Source organism: Peromyscus maniculatus, chromosome 15 (genome assembly GCF_049852395.1).
Source record: "Peromyscus maniculatus bairdii isolate BWxNUB_F1_BW_parent chromosome 15, HU_Pman_BW_mat_3.1, whole genome shotgun sequence".
Lineage (NCBI taxonomy): Eukaryota > Metazoa > Chordata > Mammalia > Rodentia > Cricetidae > Peromyscus > Peromyscus maniculatus.
Genome location: NC_134866.1, coordinates 42,578,390 through 42,601,783, shown reverse-complemented (window position 1 = coordinate 42,601,783; position 23,394 = coordinate 42,578,390). Strand labels below are relative to the sequence as shown.

Genomic DNA, 23,394 nt, shown 5'->3' with positions numbered 1-23,394 from the left:
GCAATACTCCCCACATGACCCCAGGATGTAGTCAGAGCAGGACGGCCATTAGAGTGAGCGGTACTGAGTTTTCTCTTAGTTCACAGCAGGCTGCCTGTCTGTATCTAGTAATTCGCTCTGAGGCCTCTGAGAACATGGTGGGCTGGGGAGAAGGCAGTGCCATGGACTCTATTGTTTGTTCATGTTTTCCAGTTATGGATATAATCACTAAAAAGCACGGAGACACATGCTTGGCCATGTTTTCCAGTTATGGATATAATCACTAGAAAGCGGCTGAGAAACATGCTTGTCCACTTGTAAGTAGTAGTTGGAGCCCTGAGCTGGAACCACTGCACCCTCAGCAGGTAAACAGATCGTATTTGAACTGTCTGTCTGTCTCACTGCTGAGTTAGGAGTGGATAGAACCATAACATTTAAAGAAAAAAAATTAAGAGTGAAACAAAACAACCCATTAGGCTTGTCTCTTAGCCCTTCTGCCCTGGCAGGTGTTCGGGTCTTCTGACGTGTATTCTAGAGGGCACACATATGTGGTGACCATGCCTTCAGCATGAAGTTCAATTCATTATTCAGATAATTTGAGAAACTCTCTCCAAGCAAAAAGTTTCTTTGTATCTAGTAATACCTGCAAAAGGGACGTTTTTTGGACAGAAACCAGTGTTTATTGGTATATATGGAAAATGTTAAACCTTTGGGGGCCTTCTAATTTGTAGACTCATGACATTAGAATTGGGAGGGACCGCATAGATGATCCTGCTCAATGGCACTCAAACATGAGTGTTCACTGGACTCCCCTGTAGGGCTCATGAACAGAGATCACTGTGTTCCTCCAGCATTTCCTCATATTAGGACATGGGGGGGCTATTATTTGTGTTTCTAATTTCCCAAGTGAGGCCAATGACATAGGACATGAAGAATACTGATGTGATTTAACAGCTTCTTCTTAAAGAGAGAAGTTATGTGAATTATTCCTATGATGCTATAGAATTGGTTTCAATATGTATTGCTTTTAGTACTAGCATTCATTCCTGCATTATATTTATTTATTTATATTTTATAATATAATTTAATTTTACATATCAGCCACAGATTCCCTTCTTATCCCCCCCCCCCCCCCCCCCCGCCTTCCCCCCAGCCCACCCCCCATTCCCATCTCCTCCAGGGCAAAGTCTCCCCTGAGGAATGAGTTCAACCTGGTAGATTCAGTCCAGGCAGGTCTAGTCCCCTCTCCCCAGGCTGAGCCAAGTGTCCCTGTATAAGCCCCAGGTTTCAAACAGCCAACTCATGCACTGAGTACAGGAACTGGTCCCGCTGCCTGGATGCCTCCCAAACAGATCAAGCTAATCAACTGTCTCACTTATCCAGAGCACCTGATCCAGCTGGGGGCTCCTCAGCTATTGGTTCATAGTTCATGTGTTCCCATTCGTTTGGCTATTTGTCCCTGTGCTTTATCCAACCTTGGTCTCAACAATTCTCGCTCATACAAACCCTCCTCTTTCTCACCAACTGGACTCCTGGAGCTTCACCTGAGGCCTGGCCGCGGATCTCTGCATCCAGTTCCCTCAGTCATTGGATGGGGTTTCTAGCACAATTAGGGTGTTTGGCCATCCTATCACCAGAGTATGTCAGTTCAGGCTGTCTCTTGACCATTGCCAGTAGTCTATTGTGGGGGTATCTTTGTGAATTTCTGTGGGCCTCTCTAGCACTTTGCTTCTTCCTATTCTCATGTGGTCTTGATTGCCCTTCAACTGAAGAATGGATAAGTAAAATGTGGTACATATACACAATGGAATACTACTCAGCAGAGAAAAACAATGACATCATGAGGTTTGCACGCAAATGGATGGGTCTAGAACAAATCATCCTGAGTGAGGTAACCCACACTCAGAAAGACAAACATGGTATGTACTCATTCATAGGATGATACTAGATGTAAAACAAAGATGACTAGACTGCTACTCACAACTCCAGGGAGGCTACCTAGAAAACAGGACCCAAGAAAGATACAGGGATCACCCAATGACAGAGAAATGGATGAGATCTACATGAACAACATGGACATGAGTGGGGGTAATGAAGGGCAAGGGTCGAGGGAAAGAGAGCTTAGGGGAGCGGGAGATCCCAGCTGGATCAAGAACAGAGAGGGAGAACAAGGAATAAAAAGACCATGCATTATATTTATTAAGGTAGATTTAAGTCAATAAGGTTTCAAAGCTTTTTACAGACCAGTTAAGTAGCTGAGAAGTAAATTGGAAAATTTATAACTCGGGATTTTTCAGGCCAAACTTCAAATCCCTTGGTTGGTGTGGTCAGGCCAGCTCTGTGCAAATGCTATTTTTGCAGTCGACATCATTAAGGATTTACTTTGTTATCCACAGGAACATGAACTTGCAATCATAGCCACTGTTTTGGGTTGCTCTGTGTTTTATACTTGATGGGCACAATCTTGTTTTAATTCCTGTTATAGGGGATTCTTATTTCAATTTTCTTCTCAGAGGAGCAAACTGAGGCACTAGAATGAAGTCATGTGATTAACCAGTGACTGAGTCAGGATTTAAACCCAGGCAACCTAGTCCTAGAGCCCATACTGTCAGTCAAGATGTTAGCTAGGGTTGTGCCTGAATACTGAAGAAAGTATGACATCAGATGTTGAGAAACTGCATCCATAATTGTAGAAGTATGTTTCCTTGCTCCTTATAGAACATCAGACCAGCCCCGAGTTCATAGTCTGTGGGAGGATGTTGTATCTCCATCATGGCTCTGAAACATGCCGCATTTTTCTGAGATATTCAGTGAGTGTTGAGCTCTTTTCATGCATTAAAGACACAGACAACACTAAGAATGGGAGTGACACTTAACAGGGAGACACCTGTCAGAAAAGTGAATCAAGAAATCCTGCTTAATGTGTTACAGCGAGACTCTACTAAAGCCATGCTCCTGGACTAATTAGAAATATTCTCGAAAGTGAGAAATATCATTTCCTAGATATTGTATGTAAATTACCAGGGGAATCTTGTAATTGCCTAATTTTGTCTTTTTCATGACTATTAGTACAATATTAAAGCTGTTAGAAGCATCTATTTTGATTCCAAATTTAAAATGTTGGCAGACAAATCCATTTCACTTTGTTTTTCTTCTAAAGTCAGGGTCTCACTTTGTAGCCCTGACTGGCCTCGAACTTAGAAATCAGCCTGTCCCTGCCTCTTGAGTGCTGGGATTAGCTGTATGTGTCACCATGTCTGGGTGAACCTAGCTTACTTGTGAAAAGACTCACACGGGCTGACTACTCCATCCTTCTAACCCAAGGGATTTTTATCTGTGTTTGGAAATGTCCTAATGGGTCTTTCCATTGTTTTCTTAATTAATTAATTAATTAATTTTGAGACAGGATTTCTCTGTGTAACAGTCCTGGCTGTCGTGAAATTTGCTTTGTAGACCAGACTGGCCTTGAACTCACAGAGCTCCACCTGCTTCTGTCTCCTGAGTGCTGGGATTAAAGGCGTGTGCCACCACTGCCTGGCTCTTCCGAAGGACCTGGGCTCAGATTCCAGCACTAATGTATTATCTCAGAATTACCTGTATCTCTCGTTCCAGGTATCTAGTGCATCCAGGGACCCAGAGATCCCTTCTTCTTACCCCCCAGAGGCACCAGACACACATATGTTACACATACATACATACATACATGCATACATGCAGGTACAACACTCAGGCACATAAAATAAACTATATACATCTAAAAAAAGAAAATGGACTCAAACTTGTAGGAAAAGCTGCAAGTGTAACTATTTAAAAGATGATTAATTTCAAGAAAAGCATTAGAGGAACACAACATCAGGACAGCTCATTCTTGCCAAGGAGAAGCGCAAAATAAATCACACATGATTATTTCACAATTACATTTTGCTAGATATAAAGTAACATGTTAAATTTCAAATAATTTCATCCAGGAACACACTAGTATGCCTTGTGTGTGTGTGTGTGTGTGTGTGTGTGTGTGTGTGTGTGTGTGTTGCTTTAAAAATTTATAATTGAGCCAGCTGTGATGACGCACGCCTTTAATGCCAGCACTCTGGAGTCAGAGGCAGGTGGATCTCTGTGAGTTCAAGGCCAGCCTGGTCTACAGAGCGAGTTCCAGGACAGCCAGGACTGTTACAGAGAGAAACCCCATCTTGAAAAACAAAAATGGAACAAAAACATAGTTGTTTGGAAAGCTGTTATGTTAGCTTTGAAAGTATTTTGAAATTTGGAATTTACCTAAAGATTTTTGTCAGAAACAAAAGATACATTTTGTTTTAGATGACAGCAAGCACTAAATGAAACACAAAATGAACAAAATGATCTACTTCTCTTTAAAAATGTCAACTAACGCTACACAAACCAAACCAAAATAAAATTAAAAAGATGTAAATCCAGCATCAGAACCACAATTGATGGGATGGAAGGAGATCAGTGAAAATGATAGTCACGGGGCCTGGAGAGATGCTCAGCAGTTCAGAACACTTGTTGCTCCTACAGAGGACCCACAACAGAGCTCAAAGCTCCTGTAACTGCAGTTCCAGAAGATCCAACATCTTCTTCTGGCCTCCTCAGGTACCGGCACACATGTGTGCACAAACATACATACACACATGTGTACAAATAAAAAATAAAACCATTAAAAATGGGAATGATGTAAAGTATGTTAAAACACAGAAAGGTTTTACATACTAATCAATAGGAGAACAAATCAGTATAAACTCAGTTTGTTACTCTGTAAATATTTTGACTTCCAGAAGATAATATGCAAAAGTGAGGTTATTTCCTGGGATGAGCAACAAGATTTTCGGATGAATGCAACTGAAATAGTTGTTAAAACACTCTTTAAAGTTACTAGCCATCCCAGTTATCAGTACAGACGTGAGCTATGAATCTTGATGTTCAGTTGATTATAGAGTTATTTGCAAATAATTGCTCTTCTGAAGTGTACTGGGATTCGAGACGTCTGAGATCTGAATTTACAGGTAGTCATGTGCAGCTTTCTTTAACGTACTGTTATCTGGATGACAAGGACGCAGGTCACAAAGCAAAGGCTGCCCTTTAGCACAGAACCCAGAAGAGCCATGGGCTTCTCTGGGCTTCTCCAGCCGCAGAGTTCTGCCGAATGGGTGTGTTGCGTACAGTTTTCCCATTATATGCTAAAGATACTGACGGACAATCGTTAGCATCATTTAGGGAAGTCTTCTATTGGGTGTCTTCCCTTACAGTAGTGGTTTCTCATCCTGGGGGAATAATTTCTGAGGGGTGTATCTGTCCTCACCCAGGAGAGCTGCTGTGGCTGCAGACTTCTGTGTACATCCCCCAGGTGACCTTGCTTTCTCCAGGGCTCACTTGCCTGTGTTCTTACCTGGAAATTTACAGGCCATGGAGTGGAGTCCCTGCCAATCTGAGGTCCTTGCCATTGGAGGAGGAATGAAGGATAGATGCCTACGTGTTTTGGATGTAAATACTGGGAAGAGCATTCAGACTCCAAGCACACACTCACAGGAAAGCTTTGTCTTCATCCCACATCTAGAATCTTATGAAAACAACTTATAATAGAATGTAGGATCCCATTCTTCCTTCTCTTCTGAGTCCAAAAGGAATTCCAGTTCTTATGAATTTTTTTTTGGTAAAATCTCTCAATTGATGAGTCCAAAGTTAATCTATTTTGTGTTCTCTCTCTCTGTCTCTCTCTCTTCCTCTCTCTCTTCTTCCTTCTTTCCTCCCCTCCCTCCATCTCTTCCTTCTCTGCTTTTTTCCTCATCACAGTTTAACTCTGAAACTTGAGAGTTAGCTGGCTATCCCTGGCCAGTGGTCACGATTAAAATCTCCTGGTTCATTGCACTGGGGCCTATTTGTTTTCTTGGTCTTTGGATGACTTGGGATAAGCTTTCTTAGGATGGATATAATTTCTAAAAATACCCAGTCCTCACGTGGCTGGAGGGAGAGTGAACAGAACAGAACATAGGGTCTAGAACCAGTGTAGGCACATTCATCATGCACCAGAGATCACCAGCATTTAGTGTTTTGTGGTCCTCATTATAGATGTTCCCCCTCATCTCGCTACCTAAGATAAAGGAGACTGCAACAGACCAAGATGCTCCCAAGAGTGCTGTGGCTCTGTGGGCCTGCCCCATGCTGTTGGGTGAGTTCTTTGGTGAGTAAATGCCACACACCATGGCAAAGTGTGCTGTGGGGTGTTTACCCACCACCCCCACAGCTCCCCAGAGTTTTCTTGAGTGCGAGCAGCAGGAAATATTAGACAGAAGGATTTATAGCGGAGAATCTTGCGGAGATAAACAGATAGAAAATAAAGGATAGCCTCGAGAGGGCCTGGAACCTATTCCAACGGCCCCCGACTGTCTCTGCCCCAGGGTTTTTATAGAGACGCCAAGGGGTGGAGCAATAAAACTCCTCCCCCCCCAGAACAGCCAAGTGCAGACCATCTCAGACACCTGCACTCAGGCCCATGGTCCTAATCATCCTCTATGGGGATATGCTGGGTAAAGCCACGTGGAACCCGAGAACGGACTCCCACAGTGTGCCGCATAAAGTGGGAAAGCTCTGATGAAAGCCTGGTTCTTTGATTTCAACATCAATAGAGGAGAAATCTGACAGCTACCCCACGTCCAAACACAGAGATGAATGTTTCTAAGTTTGACCATACTTGTGCATCTCTTAGAAGTGTCCAGGTCCCTCTTCCTTGAATGTGTATGTTTTAGTCAGTTTCTGGAGAGAAGCTGTCTTCTGTAGATGACAGCCTGAAAAAAACCTGCACCAACCCAAGTCAGGGGAACACTATTGACAGTCATAGCTACATGGCTCCCGGGGGAGGGAGAGCCCTTTTTTGATTTTTAAGGGTGTGGTGATCAAGGTCCAGTGGATGGTCCCACACTCGTGAGTTTGAGGGCATCATGGATTAAACTCAGGAGGTATTTAAAAAAAGATGACAGGAAGTTGGGAGGTAAGTGGAAGGTGAGAGAGGGTCTGAGGGGAGTTAGGAGAGGAGTGGGGGTGAACGCAATCAAAATACACTGCATAAATTCTCAAAAAGTTAGTTTTTTACATTAAAAAAACAACCAGGTGTAAGTAACTGTCTAGTTTGCTGGTGAGACCTGTCTTTGACGTGGCTTTTTTGGTCCAGAGCAAAGGATCAATATGTAGTGTCATTGATGACATTTGTATGTAGAAAACAAAACTCACAGCAAGTGTTCTTAGAATTTGAAGCCACAGCCTCCCTGTAAAGAGTATCTTTGTCTGAGGTGAAGGTGTAATTTCCCACTACCGAGTGAGTTAAGACTGTCACTGATGTCTTCTGAAAGGGCTTCAAGAACACTGTTGCTTTGTGCCATGTGTCGTTTTTTCCAGAAGTTTCTCTTCAATTTAAGTCAAGTTAGCTTTCAAACCTTGTTTTTGAAAATATATGGGATTTTACCTCTTTGCTATTCTATTCCATTCTTTTTCCTTCTTTCTTTTTCCTTTTTAACACATAGTGGGTAAAACGTCATTTTTCATTGCTCATTATATCTATTGAATATAATAAAGACATTATTGCGAGTGTGGATTAAAAAGCGTTATTTTAAGTTGGAAGTGAACATTTCAAGATTCTTATGCCTGGAACTTTGTGGCAGAAATCAATGGGAATGTTTAACTTTTTGGCAAGAGGCTTCTCCAAGCGACAATTTCCTGTACGTACCTAACACTGCAACTATTTAATATTTCTTCTTCTAAGAACTTTCTGTCCAGAAGATGAGGAAGGATAATAGCAAAAGGACTTGGAGAAGTGTGAGAGGGAGACTATTTGATATCATTTTTAAAAAAGGAAATCACTTGAAAAACTTTTTTTTATTATACTTGTGTGTCCGGGGGTGTGTACACCTGTGGGTGAAGGGTGGGGGTTGGGTAGAGGCATTGAATGCCCCTGGAGCTGGAGTTACGGGTGTTTGCAACCACCCAAGGAGGAGTGCTCAGTGGTGTAGGAATAGCACACAGATTTGACTGCTGAGCCATCTGTCCAGCCCTGAGAGAGCGTCTAGTTTACATCCCTTCTTTGTGGCCTTATCTTAAAGTGACCTTCTAAAATTGTTAAAATTAAATTTTTTTTTTTTTCGAGACAGGGTTTCTCTGTGTAGCTTTGCGCCTTTCCTGGAACTCACTTGGTAGCCCAGGCTGGCCTCGAACTCACAGAAATCCGCCTGCCTCTGCCTCCTGAGTGCTGGGATTAAAGGTGTACGCCACCACAGCCCGGCTTAAAATTAAATTTGTGAGTTGATTATGTGTACGGAATTTCTTCACCCTGTCTCCCGCTCTTCCTCTCTCCTTCTTCCCCTCCCTCCCTCCCTTTCTTCTTTCTTGCTGTACTTGGGATCAAACCAGAGCTTGGTACATGCTGGGCAAGTGTGCTATTCCCCAGCTAAAAATTTCCTAGTTCTAAAGTCATTCAGTTTCCCACTTCTTCAAAATGGCACATATTTTAGGGTGGTCAAAACAAACAACATAAATATATCAATAAAATTAGACTATCAAAATGAGAACAGGATAAAATGATGGAAAAGCTTTAGTGCAAGGTTCTTTATACTTTTTTGTTTATTTTTTTAAATATTTGTTTTAAATTATGTATCGATGTGGATGAGTATATTCATAAGTGAGTGCAGGTGCTCCCAGAGTCCAGAATAGGGTGTTAGATGCTCTGGAGCTGGGGTTACAGGCAGTTGTGAGCTAGCTGACAGAGGTGATGGGAATCGAACTCAGGTCCTCTGCAAGAGTAGTTAGTGTGTGCTCTTGGCTGCCGAGCCTTCTCTCCTGCCCTGGTTCTATGTCATTTAAAAACAACTGTATCAAGCTGCATTTTCTAAAAGTTTTAAATGAAAAATAAAAAGATAATGGCCTGCAATAGAAAAAGAGATTTTCCTTTGGAGTTTGGTCTAATGTTGGAGCATTGAACTGGTCCTACCTAGTTCTGCCTCTGCAGTTAATTCATGGTGTGACCTTGTGTGAGATGCTTCTTATTTCTACATCATTTTTTATTCATTCATAAATTAACAGGCTGCATTATTCTGTGAACATAATTTCATGTAAAACACTTAAAGAACCAGTCCCATGTCCCCCCCTTGGAATATCATATAGTGGCACGTGGTGTGTGTGTGTGTGTGTGTGTGTGTGTGTGTGTGTGTGTGTTGTGTGCAGAGAGGGGAGTGATATGTAGGTGTAACAAGACTCCTGAGCGTCTAGGACCTAGGTTATGTCTCTTCTAGGTGCATACACACTCCTTTGTGCTGAAGATCTTGTACCACAGGACAAGATGGTGTCTCAGAGTCCTGCTCTCAAATGACTTGTAAGAAATCCCACTTTTGTGAAAAGGTGACCCCTTCCTGAGTTTGATTTCAGTTGTATCACCAAACATCTCCCCACTCAAACCTCATCTGGCCTTGTAATCTTTCATATCCTCCTGTCCCTAGCCTCTTTCATGGAATTGTCTTTGTTTGTTTTGGCCCAAGGTTTTGATTGTTAAGGCAACTGTTGGGTTAGGCTAGGTTTTGCCAAGTGTTTTCGAGGTGACACTGGTGAGTACCTTGTCATGCCAAAGTCAAAAGGACTGTGAGTCAGCTGAGGTTGATGCTATCCACTATAGCCTCCTCCTCCAAACAGCCCCGAATCATACAGCAGCCCTAAAATAAAATGAGTTCTGAAGAGCTGACTTTGATATTAACTCAGAATTCCCCAGCTAATGTGGCCATTAAATGCTCTTCTCATTTTTAATATCTATCAGCCTTGTAGAAAGCAAGCATAATTGAGAGTGTTCTTTGGGAATAATGAATAGAAGAGCAGAGGGGAAGCCACAAGTTCCAGAATCCTGTGCGCAAGTCTCGCACTTGCACTGTGGAAGAGTTTTTGGGCCCCTTTGCCTTAAGCGGCGTCTGTTGATGTGATCCATTTCTTGGAAATCTACCCGAAAGGGGGTATTTGAGACTGCAGAAGAGAAAACCAATGTCAGTGGGACAAGAGTGTGGGCTGAAGCTCCGTTTCCTCAAAGGTACTTTGTGAAATCTCCGTAGGCTGTGCCTGTGACCTTCTGTGGACAAAGGGTTTTTCATGATGTGATGTGTTTCAGGGTCTTGGGAGGAGCTGTCCCGGGTTATGTAGGCAGGTCTACATCCAATGTCAATTATCCCGTGACTCGGAAGACAATCAGAGAACAGACACGGAGAAGTCAGTGTGCTCACACAGGCAGGCTGGAGTGGTGTGGGCACAAGCCGAAGAATGGCTGCAGCTGTCAGGAACCGGAAGTGGCAAGGCTGAGACTCTTTGGGCATGCCGTCCCACCCACCCCTAGACTTCACAACCTCAAGACTGTGGGAGAAGTCAGTTTCTGGTGCGTAACCACCAGCTTGTGGGCATTTCTTACGATAGCCGCAGGGCACTGGTCAGGGTGGTCAGGGTGGGGTGGGAGCGGGGGTGGGTAGGTTTGGGTGGAGGGTGAGAAGGGGTAGGGATGAGTAGGGGGAGCGGGGAGGTGGAACAAGCATTGGAAAGAAACTTAGTTAGCCTTAGATGCTGAGTGAAAAGCTTGGATGGCCTGGGTGGTGAACTTGGCGTGTACAGGGAACCCTGGGAGGGATGCTAGGTTACTTAGTTTTCATCCACCACCCTTGTAACTTGGCTCCAGATGCATCCTCTTTCTCCCACAGGTCACAGAGGCAGGGTGCTGCACCTGGCCCCGAGTCCAGAGGAGACCCTGGCACATGGGACAGCTTGTGTGTGGAAGAGCCACCCGTGACCCAGCCAGTCTTGGCCGAGAACAGTGCGGCAGGCTTTCCTTCTCCCTTAGGTCATGGGGATCGGAAGTTGTGATGTTTGGCTGTTCCTCAGGTTGGCGTCTCTTCTTCCCGTACTTCTTCCCGTCCCACAGTCCGGAGATGGTCCGGCTTTCTTCTGTCTCCCTCTCCCTCTCTCCTCTTCCTCTCTCCTTTCCTCCTCTCCTGTCTTCTGTTCTTTCCTCTTTCCAGATTCATTTTTCACAGTTTTAGTAAGAACAAGTTCTAAACAGTTCTTTCCTGCCTGGCTTTTCTAAGTCCTTCCGTTATATTTCCAACTGCCTTTCCCATCTCTCCTTTTTGAGTTCCTTTCCTGCCTTTGGTTCACACTCAGCCTACTGCTGCTACAACTTCAGATCTGAAAAGCCCCTGCCAGCCTCCTGCCGTACGCTGTGTGCGGTGGCAAGCAAACTTAGCTCTCCTGCCTGTTCTCCTCCAGTCTTGGTTTTCTGCTGCTGTAACAGAAGGCCCAAGACAGCGTAACTTAGAAACACGGGACATTTGTTGAGCTCAGGGTTGTGGAGGCTGGGAGTCCAAGAACATGCCGATAGCCTGGCATCCGATAAGGATTTTCCCACTGTGCCATCCTAGGACAAAAGACACAAGAGGCCAAGACAGCAACAGGAAGTCACTTACAGCAGGTCATTGTGCTGTTTGCGTTTGCGTGTGTGTGTGTGTGTGTGTGTGTGTGTGTGTGTGTGTGTGTGTGTGTGTGTGAACTTGACACGGGCTAGAGCCATCTGAGGAGAGGGAGCCTCACTGGAGGAATTGTCTCCATCAGGCAAGCCTGTAGGGCATTTTCTTCATTGATGATTGCTGTGGAGGCTCACTGTGGGTGTCCCACCACCCGGCCTGGTTTTACAGGAAAGCAGACTGAGCAAGCCAGGGGAGCAAGCCAGTCAGCAGCCTCTGGCGACCTCCGCCTGTCTTCTGTATGGCTCCAGTGTCGGGCTTTGCTTGTCCTTTGGAATTCTTGCTCTTTTCTTCCTTTTTTCCCTGCACACAATGCTTGTTTTCTCTTCTCTGTGTCTATCTCTGTCACTCTCTCTTTCAAGACAGAGTTTTTCTGTGTAGCCTTGATTGTCCTGGATCTCACTCTATAGACCAGGCTGGACTCAACCTCACAGAGATCCGCCTGGCTCTGCCTCCTGAGTGCTGGGATTAAAGGCATGTGCCACCTCTACCCAGCATGCTTTAACAGTCTTATAACGCTGTCATGATCAAAGGTCATTTCTACAATAAATATTGGTATGTGACCAAGGGGCCTCACTTAAGAAAAACATCAATGTATTTCTGTCTGATATTAATTTTAGTAGGAAGTTTGGGATATGATTTTTATAAAGAAATTAGAACAAGGCTAGATAACATGCAAAACAGAAGCCTTGACTATAATCACTTTTTGAATTTTGTAATACAGAGCTTCACATGTATAAATCCTTAGTGGATAGCTGGACAAATTTCTTAGTTCATGAATAGATAACAGTTAGTTCTATCCAGATTAGAGTATGAACGTTCCTCGTTTCCTAAAATGATCTGTGTGTGTACTGTCAGTGAACAGTCTCTATATTCTGGTTTAGATCATGATGGACCGGTCTTTACTTGTACCTACCTCCAGCTAGGTAGAATCCTGCAATAAACATGTGTGTTACATGAGACTACAGTGTTCTTTTCACGGCTATACATTTTACCCTATGAGTATAAACTTGTTTATTTACTAGGAATGGCTGTTTAAGTTATTTGCAGTTTGGGGTTTTAGTAATTAATCTGGTATGTACATTACTGAACATGTCTTTGGTGGACAACACACTCATTTCAGTTTGGTATGTGGAATCGCTAGATTATAAATATATCAGGTTCATCTTCAACAGACACAGTAACTTTTCCAGAAAGAAAGGTACATTTGTACTTCAACTAGCAATGCATGAGGGTTCAAGTCAACAATTTAAGAAATGGAATGCAGGTTTTCCAGTCTCTCTGGCCTCGGCAGCAGAAGCAAGGTAATGAAAGGAGCGTCATCCTTTGGAAAGTGTCACAATAAGACACAAACATTGTGCCGCCGCTGTGGCTCTAAGGCCTAGCACCTTCAGAAGTTGACCTGTGGCAAATGTGGCTACCTGGCCAAGTGCAAGAGAAACTGTAACTGGAATGCCCGGGCTAAGAGGCGAAACAGTACCGGACTGGGTGGATGAGGTACCTAAAAATTGTCTATCGAGGATTCAGACATGGATTCCGTGAAGGGACAACACCTAAACCCAAGAGGGCAGCTGTTGCCAGCATCCAGTTCATCTTGAGGATTTAAATCAGTCATAAAATAAATGTTTTGGCTTCAAAAAAATGGAATTTAATTAAAATCCTAAATCTATATTAAAGATTATGAGATGCCAAAGATATCAGCCCAGAACCCCTCTAGTAGACACTTTATTTTATAGTTCAGGGAGTCTGATTCTTGGGTGTTATCAGCCTTGTTGGGGTGCTAATGTGAGGAATCCACCAATATTAATTGACTCAGGATCTCTGGAGGTGGGTCCTGGGCAGTGGTGATTCTGGATAGGCCCATGAATCTGGTGGACAACCATCACTGAAAGCCCATGTTTTAATCAGCCTGAGTTTTGCTTCTTCATTGGCTTCAAAAGCTGACTATTAGTGTATGTTTTTGGATAGGACAGGGATTATGTATGTATGTGTATACATACATGCATAACTACATACATACATATAAACATTTCATATGGAAATTGAAGGAATTTGTTCCCATGATCCCATTTTAAAATGGCTGCCGGGATGATGACTATCCACTAAATTAAAAATGCTGAGCAAGCACAGGGCATTTTTTTTTTTTTCTCAAGAAAATGTTTAGATCACAATTCATTACTCTATCCCTATGAGGACATGGCAATCACTGTAACCACCATGACGGTGACATCAACCCAGGCTCACAGACAAGGAGAACCAAGAGATCACCTAGATAATCCAAGGCTGAAGTGAAAACTACCAAGGAGCAGTTTGACTTTCTGTTACATCCTTTTCTTGGCTTGCCAGGCATTTCATTTGTATCTCCTAGAACTCCAATTTCTGTTCTCCTTCAGCCTTTGATGCTATGCTTCATCTTAGTCCAGAGGACTGGAGGCAATGCACATCGGCCTAGGGAAACGACGCTTGAGTCATTTCTGAGATCTGGCCTCTCACTCCTTGCATATAAATACGAGTAGTGGTGTGTGGTGTGGAGGTGTGAGAGTGTGAGCCAGGCTTTCTCCTTTTCACTGCTACACTCCAGAGCGGTTCAGAACGCCTGAGCCCTCCACTGTGTTGACTGTCAGACAGATCTGCGGAGAGTCAAATGCATTGTCCAGGGAGAAACTCCCCTGTCCCTGCACCCATGGATGACACTGTTGTGGCCCTGGCTTTCTTTCTTTCTTTTTTTTGGTTTTTCGAGACAGGATTTCTCTGTGTAGCTTTGCGCCTTTCCTGGAACTCACTCTGTAGCCCAGGCTGGCCTCGAACTCACAGAGATCCACCTGGCTCTGCCTCTCGAGTGCTGGGGTTAAAGGCATGGGCCACCACTGCCCAGAGGCCCTGGCTTTCTTGTCTCCCTCCTGCATTGTCCATATCATTGCCTTCTGACTCTTGGTTTTGCTGACAGAGACCCAAGAACACTGCCATAGAGAAACACGTGCGGCAGTCATTCAATTGATTTTTATTTGTGATTAGATGCAGAAGTGACAGCAGATGAAATGAAATTCATGCATCTAAACGGTGCCCTTCATAGTCTTAATTACCCAGCTGAGATGTTTCTTTGAGAGAGAGGTATAGATGCCAGGCCCACGGGGATCGCCACATTTCCCCTTAAGGCCAAAAGCTGTGATGCCTCGGAAAATACCATCACACACCAGAGGGCTTCCAGAATCTCCCTGGGGGAGAGAAGAGGGGTGGGATGAGGTGAGATCAGTATGAGTGATGAAGAAGTTCTGTAGCACTTAGTGTGAAGAGCAGCCTAGACTTCACTGAAAATTACTGCTTAAAACATTAAGATGCCTAGCAATATTTTAATATGTATAGATTAATGAAAGCTGCAACGAAAGTTGTTTTACATATTTTAGCCACTGATTTGAATATCAGTTGTCTTTTTCCAGAAAGCCATCCCCTTGATTATTTTTTTCAACATGGAGTGAAACAGGCAGGCACAGATGATACACTTAGGTAAGAGTAACCGCCATGTTTCCTGGTCCCTCTAGAAGATAACTATTTTCCCAAAGAAAGAAAATTCAAGTCCTCCTTTCAGGGAAAAGCTGTCTTTATGTCTGTATGAGGTAAATAGATCACATGAGAACCGTGGCCATCCCTGCTGAGATACATTCCCTTCTTGTTAGAGCATCTGGAATGTGTAGATTCAGCCCCATAGGCTGGATTCCTCAGCAGCCAGCCTAGGGCACTGAGAGGACAGGGGAGCACTGCTGAGCCTCTGTGGGTACAGGGGCTGGTCCCAGGGGAGGGGCATCCTGGGATGCTGCTTGTGGCCTCAGTGTGTTGTATATAAATCCCCAGGAGGGAAAGTCAGGTTCCTGGGTGCCTTCAGTGGAGGCTGTGGGAGGCATTGAGTAAGGCAGGGTTAAGTAAAGAGAAGGAAAGTGCTAAGGACAGGGGCCATTTCTTCTCGGCATTTGGCCGACCTTGGTCCTGAAGACAAGGCATAGTTCCACTGACTCCTTCGCTGTTGATAGACACACTGCCCGCATCCCGGGAGACTCTTTGGGGTCTTGTGGAAAGGTGAGAACTAACAAGCTAGAACTGAGAGTCTAAACATTTGCGAAGTGTTCTTTTTAATTCTTGTCTCTAACCAGGTCCTGTCCCTCATGTTTTGGGGGACCCTGGGAGGGAGGCTTATACATTTTCTGGTGAGGGTCATGCCTGAAATTGTTTACTCTAGTCCCAGGTCCCTGGCCAGGTTTGTGAATGGCTGGCATTTCAAATATCTCCTTATCAAAGGCAGTTGAGCTTTTTGGGTGTGGTGAGGTGGGAAAGACTAAAGGCTCTCCAGGAACTCTAGAATTTTATGTATCTTGTTTGTATCTATATGATAACATGAAGACTGGGAAAACTCTCACCACTTCTTCTAAGTGGTTTGTTTGTTTTGTTTAATATATGAAACAAAGTCAATGTATAGGTCATCCATGGTCCTAGCAGTGGATTCTTATTTTTACTGACTCTTTGGAGCTGAGTGTGTTATTTTATTGACCTAGATCTTACCAAATTTCAAAACACACAATAGAAGGCTGAGCATGGGAGTACAGGCCTTTAATCCCAGCACTGGGGAGGAAGAAGCTGGTGGATCTCTGTGAGTTCCAGTCCAGCCTGATCTACATAGTGAGTTCCAGGGTAGCCAGAGCTACATAGTGAGACTCCCTGTCTCAACAAACAGACAAACAAACAAACAAACAAACAAACAAACAAACAAACACAATAGGAACCCGTAGAAGCCAATGCCCCGACAAGACCAAACATAACGTCACACCATCTACACCCCTGTGCCTTGCTCCAATAGCTAACACACTCTATCTCATTTCACTTACTTGGCATGAGTCCTTTCCACCATGGAGGTTTCCTGCACAAATCATATTTAGTCCAATTACAGGATTAAAATTATAGTGTTTTTCGTCATTGCAGATCTTTCTGTCTATGACAGTAATGTTGACTTCCCTCAGAGTAGAAGAGGGAGGTGATTTATTCTGAAATTTCCCCCATCCTGCAACACGGCATCTGGTTCCTGGTTTCACATCACCTCCCTTTTTAGGCAGGGCAAGGATTGCCACATTTTTGTTAATGGCTGCTTTTCCATTTAACTGTGGGAAGACAAACATAAACAGTTAAGCGTATGAATTGAATTGTTGCGGAATATTTGTTTAACTAAGCAAAGATGTATTGCATTTGTTTAACTAAGCAAAGGTGTGTTGCATTTACTTATGTTGTAGAATATTTGTTTAACTATGTAAAAATGTGTTGCTGTTTTACCTTGCCTGTCTAAGGCACCTGATTGGTCTAATAAAAAGCTGAATGACCAATAGTGATGGAGGAGGCATAGGTGGGACTTCTGGGCAGGGAGAGTAAGTGGGAGGAGGAGGAATTTAGGTTCAGGAAAAGAAAGAAAAAGAGATGACAGGGAGCCAGGTGGTGGTGGTGGTGGTGGTGGTGGCGGCGGCGGCGGCGGCGGCGGCGGGGGCGCACACCTTTAATCCCAGCACTTGGGAGGCAGAGGCAGGTGGATCTTTGTGAGTTCGAGGCTAGCCTGGTCTACCGAGCGAGTTCCAGGAAAGGCGCAAAGCTACACAGAGAAACCCCGTCTTGAAAAACAAACAAACAAACAAACAAACAAACAAACAAACAAACAAAAAGAGATGCCAGGGAGACACCAGGGGCCAGCCGCCAGACATGGGGGAAGCAGGGAAGTAGGACACACAGAATGAAAGAAAGGAAAAAAGCCTCAAGGCAAAATGTAGATGAATAGAAACAGTTTAAGTTAAGTTAAAAGAGCGGGTGGGAGGAGCCTAAGCTAAGACGGAGCATTCTTAATAATAAGTCTCCATGTCTTTATTTGGGAGCTGGTTGTCAGCCCAAAGAAACTGCCAACTGCAATGAATATTAATGTTTGAACTTCTTACCTATCTCTGGGGAACTCCCTTATTTTTACCAGGTGGGGAACTAGGAACATACTTTTATGCAAGTCGTGAAACTTTAGAAGGTTTTGTGACTGAAACAACAACCAAAGGTATATACCTGTAAAAGTTGCAGATCACCCTCATGTGTATCCTCGTCAAAGCATGGGTAGGGAAATGCTTTCTTAATGGATAATTTCTGTTTTTCTGGCTCATCCTTGTCTATTGAGTGAGCTCCAAGGATGACCTGAGAACGTTTCCCCCTGTAATAGACACAATACTAGTCACTAGTTTAATCAGGAACTGGTCACAATATGTGTTGAGCAGTTTCATTATGCCATTGATGTAAATGTTGCTTTTGGAGAAATTTTGTTGCTTGGAAGAATATGCCTGCCTTGAAGGGTAAGGTGTGTATGAATCTGTTAACATTACTATTTTAGATTTATGTAGCTTTAACAAAATATCCAGGGCTGGGTGTGCTATAAAGAATAGAAGTTTCCTTTGGCTCACAGTTTTGTAGTTCAAGAGTTAGGTGTCAGCATCTGCTGGGTTTCTAATGAGGGTCATGTGACATGTCAGCCCATGGTGGGGAAGTGCTCTGAGGGATGAGGATGTGTGAGGAGGATCAGCTGAGTGACAGAGGAGGCAAGCGAGGGACCAGAAACCGAGCTTGATTTATAACAAGCTACCCTTCGTGGTAACTGGCCAACCCTGAAGCCTACATTCATCCTGTTACCAGAATGGAGCCCCCATGATCTATCTCTTAAAGGTCCCAACCACCTCTCAGTGTGGCTACCCTAGGGACCAAACTTCCAGCAAATGAACTTTTGAGGGGACAAATGACATCTGAGCCACCAACAGCTTATTTATAACAAGATAACAGGTTTATAGGAAAATCAAATGAGAGACGTTCACTGCAGCAAATCCAAATCTTGGGTTTGTTTTCACTCTTTCCTCTCCCTGATTAGCTGAGGTAGAGGATTAGGCTGCAAATCCCTGAAAAGCAGAGCTCCCAGGAGATCCGGAGGCAGGAAACGAAGGCTGCTGGGGGCTGGAAAACAGTTTCTGCCTGATCTCTTTGTAAGGGAACAAACTCGGATGGGGGAAAGCTTCCAGAAACAGACGGCTTAGCAAGAAATCCTATGTACATGCCTCTTGGGGCGCAGACATTTCCTAATGTGTTTATGCTTATGGCTCTTGTCATTCACAACTCATTATACACCAAACTGAGCAACATTCACACTGTCTTTTCTCTATTGCACCAGCTGAGGCTGGTCTCACGTAAGACGTCATAACTGTACATTCCAGAGCATGCTTTGATAATACTATGGTCTGTATATTGCATGGCCCCAAAACCATGAGTCACATGTAGCTACTAGGACTCTAGTGCATGACCAAAGAAGTAAATTTGTAATTTTAGTTAGATGGAAGTTTTGTCGCCCACGGAGCACTGTGGCAGGAGCTTAGGCACTGGGAAAATGCCATCGTGATGACAGATGAAAGAAGCCATTTGGCCGAGAAGGACCCGAAGCCCTTTTCCACATGGGCTTCACTCAACAAATGGAATATGCTCTGGAGAAATGGGAGGGGTGGGTGCTATGTAATGACCCATATAGGGTCAGGAGTCTAGTGGCCCGCTGGTATTTTTGCCTTACCCCAGTTCACTGGCTTACTAATTCTCGGGAGTGATCCTCCCTTTATAAAACAGCCAAAGTGATTTTATTTCCACTTAACAAACCCGTTTATTATCTTTCTGTTCTTTTAAAAAAAAATCTTTGATACAATGTAGTTTGATCATATTCACTTCTGCTCCTCCCCTATTTCCTCCCAGATCCACTTCCACCTCCCTGTGCCCCCCCCCCCCCAAGCCAGTGATCTCTTTTTTTCCCCCTCATAGTGGGGACCTTCCGACAGAGCTTGCAGACACTGTATCCTCATTGCCTTGGCTTCTTGTGACAAACCTGGGCTTAATTTCCTTCCAGATCAACACAACTTGTCAAGGATTTCACTTACATATAAAAATATTTGTGACTTTCCCATGTGTTAGTGAGATATAGTATTTTTATTATTTCTCCTCATTAGAATATTTCTACAAAACTTTAACCCCCAAAACTTACAGCTTGCAATGGGCAGCAGTCAACACCCAGTCTTTTGCAATCAAAGTGCCAGCACAGATGCCTTTTCCTCTAAGTAGGGCCATGTAAGGTCTTGAATGAGGAACCACTGTATCTCCTCCAATGATTCTTACACAGCCACCTGTTCAATAGAAAAGGGAAATTCAGGTGAGTGCCCACTCCAAGTAACTCTTCAAGAAAGCCATATTCCTGGGACAAGGCACGCCTTTAGACTTTGGAGGGAATTTGGTACGACCTATGTTTACCCTCCTCTTTTTCTCTATGTAGACCTTGGGATGTCTGACCCTAAGTCTTGGCCCTTGGGGCTCCCGAGAAGTCCCTGCTGTCGCATCCACAGAAGCCCACTGGTGTTCCAGGGACCATTCTGCTGGAAACCTGTCACAACTGTAGCCTCAGAGCTCAGGCTTTGCCAAGGGCAGAGAGCTGGGCAGTGGCCGATACCATTGGCGGTTGCTAGAGGGGATGCTGGTGTTGATGCAGCCCTAACCTGCTCCCGCTCCCTTCTGGATGAGAGTTAATTGGAGAAGCAGGCTAGGAATGGATTGTAGAAGCCTGTCACTTCCCCCTTCCACTCAGAGGCCGTGTAAAAACATAGTATGCACATTGATGTTAGCACCTTGTAGCTGGGACCCTCCATGAAGACTTTGGTCCCTGTGAGATTTCAGGTATTAAGAGCATCCCTCTCATTCATAAGTGGAGAGAGTAACACTGGTCTCCCCTGAGGATCCGCTTCCATCCTCAGACCAAACGTGGTTTAGTTTTCACCCTTCACAGATGAGTTGAATGAGTAGAGTGAAAAGGAGTGGATGTGTGAGTAGATAGTCCACTTCATTAAAACTTGCATGAGCTGGACCAGGATGGCAGACACCTTCAGAGAGGACCAGGACAGAGAGACACATAGGCACAAGGCGAGTACATGTGACAGTGGAGAGGACACCGTGCCCTTGTGGCGAGCTGCAGTTTTGCAACTTCTACACAAGATAATCTTGGATTCTCAAATACTTCTGACGGTTGGCCGAGAGTTATGGTTTCTTGAGTAGGAATCGAAATCTCCTATTCCACAGAGAAGTCAAACTAATTGCCAAATTCTTAAGTATCAGTGGTAAGGCCTGGAACTTCTCACCAGGTTGAGGAGGGTGAGAGGCTGGAAAAGAGGGTACATGGTCCACTTTCCGTGAAGGGATAGGGAAGGCCGAATTTTAGGCTCTAGAAATAGACTTGGATAGAACCAAAGGAACAGTGACCACATCCCAAGCTTTCTTGGGGTGACTCTTACAGAGCTAGACTACAAAGGAGGGTCTGGACACCAGGAGTCATGAATTCGAGAACTTTCTCCTTTGTAGAGCTCTGTGCCTGAGCTCATGTCAGCCTGAGCATAAGGCCAGGTCTGCCACTAACTGGACTTAAAAAGGTTTGGGATAGGATTAGCGTGGACAGGAAGCTTTTAAACACTAGCAACTACTCCTCCCCATTCAGAATTGGATTTAGTAGAATTTCGGAGGCAGGAGCTGTGACATTCAGACTTTGTCTTGAAAAGGTCTTCCAGGTTATTCTGACTAGTCCCGAATACAAAGCACTGCTTTCTTGCATTTTCTCTTTTTGGGTCACACAGCTCCTTCTGAACACAGAAAACCAAGTGTAATAGAAAAAAGCTGCTTTTATGGTTTCCCTTGAAGGATATATATATATATATATATATATATATATATATATATATATATATATATATATATATATATATATATAAATAATTGGGTTAAAAAAAATACAAAAATCCAATTATAAAGAAAGAAGGAAAAAGGAAATCTGCTCTACTCTTATGGTTTGGGGGGATTTGACATGACTGGGTACCCTTGGGCTATGCTGTGCAGGTCATGTGTCCACTTTTGGTCCCAAATATCTTTCCACCTTGTTTTAAAATTTCTTTTCATTGGTGGGTATAAGGTTGACACTAGAACTTCTTTTGAAATTCCTGCCCATCGCTTCTACCTCTAAAAGCTGATGGGTCCTGGGAGAAATCATGGCTGACTTTGTACTTGCTAGCCATTTTACGCCCATGCCAAGCTTCCTAGCAGGTTCTCCAAGGAACGTTGAGAACCCCTCCGAAGCTGTTGTTCTCACACAGGAATATGGGTTACTACTTATTATGCGGAAGAAGCAGCTGGAGAGCAAATACTCCAGCTCTCCTAAGGAGTCAGCGAGAGGTCTTCCTCAGGGTCCGGAAGACTTGCTAGGGAAACGATGACCAAGTGCTCAATAGTGAGAAGCACCTACCAGTCCTCACTGGTTTCTGCTGTCTAGCTCAGACTCAGCTCTCCTCTCTTCAAAGCTGTCTGTACAGTATTTGGAGAGAGAACGGGAAGCCCCACCACTACTTCCTTTCTTGAAATCTAGAGCTTGGTTTCCCAACTCGAGAGCATTTCATTCATTCGTTTGCTCATTTCCACGTTGTCTTTTAAAGCAAAATGCAAGCTATAAGTCGGCAGCAACTACCCATCGGTGGTTTTGCCAATTTTTGGTAAGAAATTACAAATAAATATTTTTTTCTTCTAAAATAAATATAATTCAAAAACGAATGCTAAACGCTCCTGGGCCTTGGGAATTCTAACCGTTATAAATAAGGCACCATTGTTAAAGCATCACAAAAATCCGAGCCATTATGGTTGCGATGGGAATGCCGTGAGTCTGCCTTACCTTCAGGAATTAGCAGGAGAAAAAAGACAGTGGCAAGGGAAGACACCCGGGGAGCGCAGAAGTTCTTCATTGTGGCTCACCCCACATCAATCAGCAGGGAACTCTGGTTTTGTCTCTTTCCACCTATATATGAGAGTACAAAGGATGTGGTTTCATTTCTTCTCTTTCAGATTTCTAGGTGTGGAGTTGGAAAATGAAACTAAAAGAGAGGAAAGCAGACGTGATCCCTCATCACGGGGCGGGGGTGGGGTGCGCATGTTTGACTGTGTTAGTGATGCGGGGTGCAGAGGGCCACGTGTCCTCCTACCCAGCAGTTGAGGGGAAGGGAACCTTGTGGCCATTAGAATATAGTTCTGAAGAAGAGGCTAGAAATGACTCAGTTGGGATATTTTCATCACCAGCAATATTATCGTCAGTATCCATTAGTAGGAACTCTTTGAAAACCTGAAAATCAGAGTTTTGCATGAGTGATCAGGTTGGGGGGCGCAGGTGGGAGGTGGGGAGAAGAGTGTTGGGGGGACTGCTGGGGTGGGGGCCATTTTGGGGTCCGGTGGAAGTCTGGTGCAGGGGAATCTCCCGGGGGTCTATGGGGAGGACCCCAGCTTAGACCCCTAGCAGTAGTAGATAAGTAGCCTGAAATGGCCTTCTCCTGTGACCAGATTGTCATCAGAGAGGCGTCATCCAGCAACTGATGGAAGCAGGTGCAGAGACCCACAGCCAAACATGAGGCAGAGTTCAGCAATCCTGGGGAGAAAGGAGTGTTTAGGGAGCCGGAAGGCTTGCACAATCAGCTAAGCTGGGTTCATAGGGGTCCACAGAGTCTGAACCAACAACCAGAGAGCCTCCATGAGACTGACCTAGGCACTCTGCATATGTGTTACAGTTGTGTAGCTTGGTCCTCTTGTGGGACTCCTAAGAGTCTCCAACTCTTTTACTGCCTTTTGGGACCCTACTTCTCATACTGGGTCACCTTGCCCAGCCTTAATACATTGGGGAGGTGCTTAGTCTTACTGCAACTCGATATACCAGGTTTTTATTGATACTCATAGGAGACCTGCCCTTTCTTGGATAGAGACAGAGAGGAGG

General features: G+C 44.3%; 2 protein-coding genes and 1 pseudogene across 2 annotated transcripts in view; 2 read left to right on the top strand and 1 right to left on the bottom strand.

Moving 5' to 3' along the window:
• Positions 1 to 12,503, top strand: part of Cdc20b (cell division cycle 20B) — a 34,514-nt gene extending 22,011 nt beyond the window's left edge. Inside the window, 4 exon segments of the mRNA XM_076552201.1 lie at positions 248 to 344; positions 5,301 to 5,532; positions 6,064 to 6,175; positions 10,707 to 12,503. Coding sequence (XP_076408316.1) covers positions 248 to 344; positions 5,301 to 5,532; positions 6,064 to 6,175; positions 10,707 to 10,795 — 530 coding nt within the window. The 3' untranslated portion in view covers positions 10,796 to 12,503.
• Positions 12,504 to 12,570: 67 nt separating this feature from the next.
• LOC121822921 (large ribosomal subunit protein eL37-like) lies at positions 12,571 to 13,131 on the top strand (annotated as a pseudogene).
• A 1,372-nt stretch (positions 13,132 to 14,503) lies between these two features.
• Positions 14,504 to 22,437, bottom strand: Gzma (granzyme A). The gene is made up of 5 exons (XM_042261870.2): positions 22,309 to 22,437; positions 19,597 to 19,735; positions 17,601 to 17,742; positions 16,400 to 16,669; positions 14,504 to 14,740 (listed from the first exon to the last, which is right to left on the bottom strand). The coding sequence occupies exons 1-5, from the start codon at positions 22,376 to 22,378 to the stop codon at positions 14,579 to 14,581; spliced, it is 783 nt and encodes a 260-aa protein (XP_042117804.2). The 5' UTR covers positions 22,379 to 22,437; the 3' UTR covers positions 14,504 to 14,578.
• Positions 22,438 to 23,394: the final 957 nt, after the last annotated feature.

Bases quoted from the DNA above. Each gene is read 5' to 3' on its own strand.
- Gzma (XM_042261870.2), bottom strand. From the start codon at position 22,378: ATGAAGAACTTCTGCGCTCCCCGGGTGTCTTCCCTTGCCACTGTCTTT. The intron at 19,736-22,308 runs GTAAGGCAGACT...TCTATTGAACAG, and splicing joins TCTCCTGCTAATTCCTGAAG to GTGGCTGTGTAAGAATCATT. The intron at 16,670-17,600 runs GTATATACCTTT...GTCTTCCCACAG, and splicing joins GTGATCTGCAACTTTTACAG to TTAAATGGAAAAGCAGCCAT.